The sequence below is a fragment of the Poecilia latipinna genome, unplaced genomic scaffold (genome assembly GCF_001443285.1).
Source record: "Poecilia latipinna isolate Pla-1442-1.1 unplaced genomic scaffold, P_latipinna-1.0 Scaffold980, whole genome shotgun sequence".
Classification (NCBI taxonomy): Eukaryota; Metazoa; Chordata; class Actinopteri; order Cyprinodontiformes; family Poeciliidae; genus Poecilia; species Poecilia latipinna.
In genome coordinates this window covers 421,529-430,630 of record NW_015113596.1, presented here as the reverse complement: position 1 = coordinate 430,630, position 9,102 = coordinate 421,529, and the positions used below count along the sequence as shown (strand labels likewise).

The 9,102-nt window shown below is 40.6% G+C and overlaps 1 protein-coding gene across 1 annotated transcript in view; it reads left to right on the top strand.

Annotated features, from left to right (window-relative positions):
- The window catches only part of cchcr1 (coiled-coil alpha-helical rod protein 1), a 15,642-nt gene extending 6,910 nt beyond the window's left edge, over nucleotides 1–8,732 (top strand). Inside the window, exons 4-19 of the mRNA XM_015050228.1 lie at nucleotides 404–521; nucleotides 767–949; nucleotides 1,206–1,369; nucleotides 1,474–1,588; nucleotides 1,774–1,884; nucleotides 3,415–3,558; nucleotides 3,630–3,740; nucleotides 3,954–4,060; nucleotides 4,144–4,256; nucleotides 4,357–4,429; nucleotides 4,619–4,737; nucleotides 4,836–5,024; nucleotides 7,578–7,679; nucleotides 7,852–7,991; nucleotides 8,071–8,188; nucleotides 8,312–8,732. Coding sequence (XP_014905714.1) covers nucleotides 404–521; nucleotides 767–949; nucleotides 1,206–1,369; nucleotides 1,474–1,588; nucleotides 1,774–1,884; nucleotides 3,415–3,558; nucleotides 3,630–3,740; nucleotides 3,954–4,060; nucleotides 4,144–4,256; nucleotides 4,357–4,429; nucleotides 4,619–4,737; nucleotides 4,836–5,024; nucleotides 7,578–7,679; nucleotides 7,852–7,991; nucleotides 8,071–8,188; nucleotides 8,312–8,445 — 2,041 coding nt within the window. The 3' untranslated portion in view covers nucleotides 8,446–8,732. The remainder of the gene's footprint in view (nucleotides 1–403; nucleotides 522–766; nucleotides 950–1,205; nucleotides 1,370–1,473; nucleotides 1,589–1,773; nucleotides 1,885–3,414; nucleotides 3,559–3,629; nucleotides 3,741–3,953; nucleotides 4,061–4,143; nucleotides 4,257–4,356; nucleotides 4,430–4,618; nucleotides 4,738–4,835; nucleotides 5,025–7,577; nucleotides 7,680–7,851; nucleotides 7,992–8,070; nucleotides 8,189–8,311) is intronic.
- The last annotated feature ends 370 nt before the right edge of the window (nucleotides 8,733–9,102 follow it).

The following is a 9,102-nucleotide window of genomic DNA, read 5'->3' as shown; positions in this document are numbered from 1 at the left end:
ATATATATATATATATATATATATATTACATTTTTTAACAACTGAATTTAACAGTTACTTGATTGTGGTATAAAATGACATTATGTATCAGGAAAATACATTATTCTGCCCCTTTAATAAAATGGTCCATCATTGTGTTTACTTTTGACCAGCCAGTGTCTACACTTTTACATACAGCTACAGTTACATTCAAAATCGTATTTATTCCTCATTTTAATTACGTTTAATTAAATATTGATATATTCATTTATTCAAAATGTTATTTTAATTATTAATTGTAAAAATGATTATAATTATAGTCTCTTTTTTGGGGGGGGGATTGTGACACTTTTGAACTTGCACATTTATCAACTATGAGCCGTAAATACATATTTTCTTTTCAATCAACCTAATGTGGGAGCAGACAGAGGCAGGAGATGGAAATGATGCACGACGAACTGTCAAAGGCTAAGATTGAACTCGACCGACTCAGAGAGGAGCTCAGTCTCAGCAGTGAGCAGAAGGAGGAAATGAGCTTACAGGTAATGATGTTGACTGACAAAACATTTCATTTCGACACTCCAGCAGACAACAGCCACCGGAGAGTTACGCTCCTCTTGTAACACTCATCTTTGCAAGACACTCTGCTGCTTTAATACAGCTTTCAGTCTTACTAATAGCCTACGGTGACCTTTAATTTAGCAGGTTTTAAACATGATGAGACTCACAAATTAAGGGTGTTTTTGTTGTTTTTGCTTTGTCGTTTGGGCTGAAACCTCTTTTGCAGGTTGAAAAACTGCAAATAGAGTCCAGTGAGCTAAGGAGAGACGCAGAGAGGAGTGAGGAGTTATCCAGGGAGCTCGCTCTTAAGGCCGAAATGAGCCGGTTGCTGGCCGAAGAGGAGGCCAAACAGCACGGTCTCAGACTGATGGAGCAAAGTGAAGAATTGAAGAAGAAACATGAACTGGAGGTATGACATTAATCTTCTTTTTTTTGTTGTTGTTTAGGGAATATAAACAGTCGTAATCCTAAACTTTTTTATATCCAAATTGTAATTATCTTCCTTTTAGGCGAATGGTATGTGGCTAACAAATGCTCATTAGGTGGCATCAACTCAGCTGAGCTGAAACGGTGAAGCAAGTGGAGTGAAACCTTCACCTTAAGCTATTGCATCATTATTTGTTGGTGCCCTGAAATTCTCCATGTTTGCCTCTCTTTTTTCTCAGCTTCAGCAGTTGAATGTATCCCGTTGTGCAGAGCTGGGTGCAGCCAGAAAAGCAAACAGTGACCTACAGGACAGACTTCAGTCACTGACCGCTGAAGTGCTGCAGCTGAAAAGTGCTCTGATGGAGGTATCTACAGAGAGAGACGGGCTGAGAGAACATTTAAGGTCCGACAATTAATTTAAAACTAAATGGAGCAAAGAATCCAAAGCGCTTTGTAGAGAGATTCCCTTGTTTTCCTCTTTGTCTGATAATGTTGCTTATATTTCAGCCAAATGGGACAAGCCTTTGAGACACAATCTGCAACACTGCACAGCCTCAGAAATTACATCGGCCAGCTCGCCCCCGAGAAAGGAGAGAGAGAGCGATTAAACGAAGCTGTTGAGGTGAAGAGAATCCTAGCAGTACTGATCGAATGAACCTCCGCAGTGTTGCTGCGTGACACTTTTATTTTCTCTTCTCACATTATTAAAAGAAGCAGTAACTAAGCAAGTGAAAACCTAATTTATGCAGCAACGCTTGTATCACAATAATCCGCAGCTTTTCTGTTCTAATCTTGTCTATTTTGCAGAGGCTGAGCAAAGAGAAAGCGGCTCTTGAGACGACCACAGAGCTTCTGACAGTCAGGCTTAACTCTGTGAATGAGATTCTCGCCCTCCAAGAAGAGGAGATAGTGAAAAGTGTGAGTGTTTTGTTTTTTTCTCCCCCTTCTGCACAGCAATGCAGGTCAGAAGCCTTTTAACTGAAGACTTTGAGCAGCATCTGCTGCATCTCTGTAGCCATCTGCAATGTTTTCAAAGAAAGTCTTACTAGAACATCCAGGTGTGAAGGAAAATGTTTTGGCACCCCTGGTAAAAAGGTTAAAGATAAACATGTATTTTTTTGCAACAGCAAAATCTCCCCCTGGCATTTCATTTGATTAAACTGATTTGGTTTACAATACAAGTGCCACAAATAGTTGTTCTTCTAAAAGTCCCCTTCAAGCTTAAAAAAAGATTCGAAAAGCCCTTTCTCTGTATTCTTCCACCTTGAAATATTACGCTAGCAATGTTTTTGTAATAAAACAAACAGAACAAAACCAACAACATCCTTTTTTTTTCTTTTTATTTGTTCATTTTATTTGTTTTTTAGATTTTTACCTGCTGAAAAAATATGCTCAAATGAAAAGTTTTCTAAAAATTTCTTGGTGCGGTTAAACTAGTGATATAAAAGATGAATTCATTTCCAGAGCTTTTCACACATCCTTATGGGGGGGGGGGGGTCACTAAATGTGGAGGGAGGCTAAATAAATCATCCACTTTCTCATTTTTCCATTGGAGGTCACAGAGGGTTTAAGTGGGAACGATGTCGGACAGAAACACAAAACCCCAATTCCCTCAGCTGACTTGAATGGCGCTGTAAAAATTATGTATATGTCGTCTTCAGCATTTTAACTTTTGAATGCCATCATTACAGGCAGTTAAGCTAAACATTGCTTTGAAAAAATTTCTTAATGCCTTAAAATTTTAAGTGTAAAGAGATTTTCATCTTCTAAAGAGGAAGTTGCTCTTCAGTGATGCGCTGTTGCATAAAAAAAAAAAAAAGCACTGACCATAAGATTCAATTCCTGGAAACACGTGTCAGTGGATGGATTCAAACATCAGGGTTCCAGGAAAACCATTTTATTCGCCATTATCAGTGGCCATGCTATGCTGCTTAGCTTTCATGGCAGGCTATGTTGTGGCAGAGAGTCAGGGGGAGGGTCTGAGTTTTGCGTACATGAGGTTGATTAACAGTTCTAAGACCCTCCTCCGGGCTCTGATTGGTTGTTTCTGAACAAGCGGTGTATTTCTGACGATGGCTGCTGGACCACAGAGAGGAGGCAGAGGAGCTTGATTTTTTTTTTTTTTTTCACAGATTATCTGTCAGGACATAGTGGCAGTTTAACCAATTTACTTACAGCCTTAAATGACCAAAGTTTAGCTTTAAACTGGTGGAAGTTCAAGGAACTACAGGTCTGTAGTCAAAGGGAAACAGTTAAATCAAATGTTAAGGTTACTTATACAACACTATAAATATATTTAAAGATGCTACATAAATCTGTGGAGAAGACAGTCGTTAAACTTCTTGAACTTCATAAATGTCTACCTTTGGAAATAATATTTAACGCTCTGAAAGTATTGTAATTGCGTTGAGCTTCGGCTACAGTGACTGATGTTTGAGTTTCTTGCAGACCTCAGGAGATCCTCTGATGAAGAGTGGATGCAGGGGCCTTCAGGTGCTTCATCTGTGGAGGGAGAAAGTATTCAAGCTGTGTGTCCAGCTTCGCTCAAAAGACATCGAGATACGAAGAGAGAAGGACAAACTTCTCTCAGAAGTATGTGAAACTTTCTCCGTCTAATCCAGAACGTTCGAACGGCGGATAACGGGAGTTGTTGCTCGTTTCAGGTGAGCTCCACGGAGCTGCAGCTCCAGCAGGAGCAGCACCGAGCGAGCGTGCTTCAGCACAGTCTGCATGACAGAATAGCTGAGCTGGACTTGGCGAGAGTGGAAAATGAGGTGAGAACATGAAAACCTGATGACACGCCACACATTTGGGTCTAGTTGGGAAATGAGAAAAGGTGTGTTCATCACGAGCGCGGTCAGCATCGTGATACGCGATGCTGACCGCGCAAAAACCTTTGTAAGAATGGAAGAGACCGTAACAGATTTTTTTTCTCGCACATACAGTTACAGATGTGTTGTTTTTTTGTTTTGTTTTTTTCATACTAGACATTAAAACAGAACCTCGCCACGGCTCACAAAGAAAACACAGAACTGAAGTCACAGAACCTGAAGGTGGAGGCTGACAGTAAAACGCTGACAGAGGCTCTTCAGAGGTACAATGACATCATCGGCATTTCTCAAATGTTTTTATCAAACATGATTTTTTTTTTTAATGCAGCTAATTCCTGATTTTCAGGTTCAAACAGCAATTTGAAACCAAGCTGGCGGAAGTGGAAGCAGCTAAAGCGACGCTGAGCAGCTGTGCACAGAGACTTTGCTTTGCCAATAGGAGAGTGGAGATAATCCAAGGTAGCGTTGCTACCGCTGCAGGCAGTTGTTGATTGTTATTAGCTCAATGTGGGTAGCATTTGTGTGGAAGAGAAAGTTCGTCACACTTTTTGCTTTGCAGGTTTGGTCATGAGGAGGACAGCGCTGAAGAAAGTAGAGCTAGCTTCCAAACATTTGGAACAGGATAACGACAGGTAGGATTTGAAATTTTAGGGGTTTTTTTTTCTTGAATTTCATGGTTGTAAAGAATTGTGAAACATTTTTTGATGTTTTTTTTTTTTTTGCAAAGCAATGCATATAGAAAGTCACTTTCTCTCAGTGGTTCTTTTAGCCTAAAGTCTCTACCCCTTGTCTCGTCCATCTTGGTTCTTGTTGCCTGGCAGCATCAGTAACTTGAAGATCGAGCACAGATCGGTGTGCGAAGAGAGAGACAAACTCGCTCAAGAGCTCAGAAGAACCCCAGAGCTCATCGAGAAAGCCCTGGCCGACCTGAAACAACAATGTGAGACCCTTTTGATAAAATGTCGTTTATAATTTACTGTGAATCCATGTTTAAGCTAATGAATGTGATTTTTTTTTTTTTTTAAACGTCCTTCACAGATGAGAGTAAAGTGAGGCAGCAGCAGCAGGACCGGGAACACAGCTGCACAGAGGTCAGGCTGGCTGAGGCTGCTAAGGAGCAGGCTGAGCAAAGCTTGCAGGAGATCCAAGCCCAGCTGGAGGAGAGCAACGCCAGTCTGGAGAGACTCCGCTGTGAACTGCTTCGCCAGCAAGAGCAAAGCGAGCATGGTGAGGCAGCGGCTATTTTAGGATCCTTCACTGCCCTTTTTGTTTCTTTTTTTTTTTTCTCTCTCCCTTGTTTTTCCTCCTCTGGTCACACATGTTGACCCAGGTAATCAGGAGCTGTAGTGAAACAATTTGAGGGTTTGTTACAATCTTAAAAGCACACTGGATTCAAGAAGTCAGAAATAGTTCATTTAAATAGTTAATCAAAGAAAATTAACTGTTTTCTTTGTTAAGAAGCAGTTAGAGTAGATGCTTCTTGTAAAACAGCTGGAATGATTTGGAAAATAAGAACCGGTCCCCTAAGCAAAAATAAATATCCACCAGTAAACATACACTTGAAAAAATGCATGTAAATGTGTCTTGTTTATAGATGCATAAAAAGGGTAAATTTGTTTTGTTTGTCGTGTTTTTTGTTTTAATTGGCCAAAACTTGCACTAAAAGCATTTCGTAGGGACTGTAGTATGCTTCCAGCAGAATATATATATGCATTAATTATTAATGAATTTAATAATTTATTCTTAATTAACCTAGTAAAATGTAACAAGTCATAATTTATACATATAGCCTATCAATTATGTAAGCCATTATTACAGTTTTGTTTCTTAAACTGTAATAAAATATATTGATGGAAACACAATTAGTATCTTTGTAAAACTATCCTCTCCCCATTTTATGCAGTTGTTCAAGAGCAACATTTTAAGTCATTTATAGGATGATAAATAAATGCTACATATAATATTTTATTACAATTTAGGCTTTTTAAGCAAAAAACATCTATCTGAATATCACAGTCCCAACATCTCTGTCCTGTTTTCTACTTGATTCTGAGAGAAAAAAAATAAAAAAAATTATTGCTAAATTATCCAAAAAGATACCCATATTAAAGATACCCAAGTATCTTTAATACGGCCGTAAATGTACCAAAGCTGCATGATCGTACCACCTTTTAAATGTTTAGTTTCTCACTGGTTTATTTTGTACTTCAGAAGGTAGAAAGCATCAGAAGCTTGTTTCTGAATAAGTAGGACTCTTGTGGATGAGGCGCAGATGTGCAGCCACGGCTGGATGACCGTTTGGCAGGCAGACATGTGATGACCCACACTGCCTTAAACAGTAGCCTAATGCAGTTGTTGCCAAACCTTCCTTCAGAGGACGACCCAACAACACGCTACACTTAAGAGCGTAATTATGACTGATTCTCTTGCACATAAACACAATAAAAACCGCCTGGGACTTCAGAATGACAGAAAACCCGAGTGAAATTCGGGTGAGTCAATCTGGAATATGGAAATTAAAAATTTGTAGGAACCCAGCTTTTTTTTTTTTTTCAGCTATGATCAATCTAAATGAAACAATAATTATGTTTGATTGTTGACTGGGTAGCATCAGATTATGCTCTCAAATTCTGGTGCAGTTAAATCGGGTTGCTGAGTCGTACCAACTTATAAAGAGTCGGTCATTCTCCATTCACATGGCTGTGCGCTGCTTGTTAGCTCCGGCTAAACGTCACCACAAACATCTCTACATGCGACACACACTGGCGCACAGTTCTGACTCTCCCTCTGTCCCAAAACAACCGAATCCAAATGTAGGATGAACGTTCTCTCACTGTGTTGCACTGTTTTTGTCGCAGGCAAGTGGCACATACAGAGACTAAAGTTGGCGCTGCTGCTTTAGGTGCGTTTTGCTTTAGTAATCACTTACATTCCTGGTTCTCTGAGGCCCTCTTCAGTTTCCACGTGGGGTTCTTTAAACAATCTTTCCTGCGCTTCTCTTTCCAGTACTTATTATTGTGGGGCCAGACCTGTAATGAGTTTGAATCATTTATTGGTGGCAGTCTCAGCTCGCCATTACAATTCACCTTTCAAACAGAATACGCATTAAAATACTTTGACTAATCCATTCTTTGCACGTTTATAAGGAGGCTGTTAAAACAGTTGTCATGGGGTCGCTGCTCTGATTTATGCTCTCACTGACAAATTTAAGTCAAAGGCCTGAAACGTGGCTGTAAGAGCGAAGACGCTCTTAGTAACTTTTCTAAAAGCTGAGTATAATTTTAAAAACCTAATTCTTCACTATTAAATACATTTTATGTTGCAGGTATTAAGGTTGACAACTTGACTAAATGGTGTAAGATTTGGCAATTGGTTGCACTGTATTTTATTTGGGGTGTCAGAGTTAGGAGGGTGGAATGCAAATGCACCCCACACTTTTCAGATTTTTTGCAGTTTTTCTTTTCACAATTAAGCACTGCTTTGTGATGCTCTGTCATATTAGATTTCTTTTAAATGCATGGGTGTTTGTGCTCTAAAGAAAAAATAATGACGGGGGCACAGACCCGAGAATCCATGCTGCACTCATAACACGGAAGCTGACACGAATAACAGATTTTAAGGGGAAGGGGAAAGGGAAGGCTGGAATCACAGGGAGTCAACTGGAGACATGCTTGCAACCACAAGCAGTTTGATTTATACACGAAACAGTGGTGCCTTTCTTTGACCTCTTTGCTGCCGTGCTTTGGGTTATGCTTTTTCTTATTATTTCTTCTCGTTCAGCCCTGCTGGAAAGAGTGTCCGAGGTCGAGAGCCGATGTGGAGAGAAACTGAGAGAGATGGAGGCCCAAGTTAATGTGGCCAGGAGAGAACACACCAAAGCAGGTATTGTACTCGGCCCCCAGTGCCGCCTGAAACCTCAACGAAGGAGAAGGAGGTTATATTTTTTAATGCAGGCTGCGATATAACGCGACTGGATCTGTTTGCGTAGTGCGTAGCGGCCAAATATACCAGCTTGTCCCCTTGGTTTATGAGATGTCTGCGTTGTCTGTTGCAGTTATGACTTTGCGGGAGTTTCAGCGAGAGGCAGCGAGGAGACGTGACGAGACGAGAGGAACCCGACATTTGGATGTTGACGAGCTTGAAGCGTTTAATAAACAACCGAAGGAGATGGAGCAGAGCAACGACTCAGCTTCTGTAAGAAACAAAAAAATAAAAAAAAAACATTTGAAATGTTTTTATTTTTGCTTCACCATATAAACTAACTTTGTTCCAGTTCAGGGTTATTGAAAGATGGTCGACAGGAGACTACAGGCACGGTCACACAACAGCTGGACAAAACTCTTCTCCTCACCTCAACCAAGAAAACCCCCCAGGAGCCCATCTACCTACAGGTATTAATTAATGTCCTAATCCTGCATGTGTCTGACAGGCACCTTTTCTTTTTTTTTCTTTGAAGTTCTGACATTTACACAGGTGCTTCCGGTCTGACCAGCAGCCTGTCTGTATCTTCACAGAGCGACTGCTGAGCGTTTTGGAGGAGCTCCATACGCTCAGCGCCGCCGTGGTAAACAGCTCAGAGGACTCTGCAGAGGAGGACGGACAGAGCGACGGCGGTGTGAAACCATCAGCAGACAGTCTGCACAAGTAATACCTGGAGATGAGTCACTGAAGAAGCCAAGGAGAAGGCGCATTGCATGTGTACAAAAAGGTGGGAAGTGGTGTTGATGCCTCTTAAAGCCGACTGGAGCAGGTGGACGAGCCAGACATCAGAAAACCTGTGCATAGGGATGCAACAGCCGAGGTGGGCTGGGACTGTGTAGATGTGTTTTGCTAAATTATAAATCTGTCAAAACATACTGGGTTTTTATCTACCGAATATATGTATTTAAATCCTTGTAGTTCCTTTTTCAATAAAACTACGTAAAGTATAGTTTGAGATAGAGTTTTTCTTTGAGAGTTTCCAAATAATCTAAGCGATCTTACTGTCGAAGGTAACTGTCAGAGCAAGGGCATCAAAAGGTGAATAGCCTCATCACACCGTGGTACCATAAGACAGACATCAATAATTGGAAAAAGTAAGTAACACAATGTTTTCCCATAATTTATTATAAAGAGAAGTCTTCCAAATTAAAACATGGAAGTCTGATAGCTATGCTGAAGGAGAAGCAGGGATTTCAGGTTCAGGTTGAGTTCCACACGTGACAACAGCTACGTATATTCTCCATGTCTGGTCTAAGAAGTTGGGTTGAAATAGAGAATCCTTTTCTTCCAAAGAAAATATCCACCTCTGGCTGAAGTTCCCCAA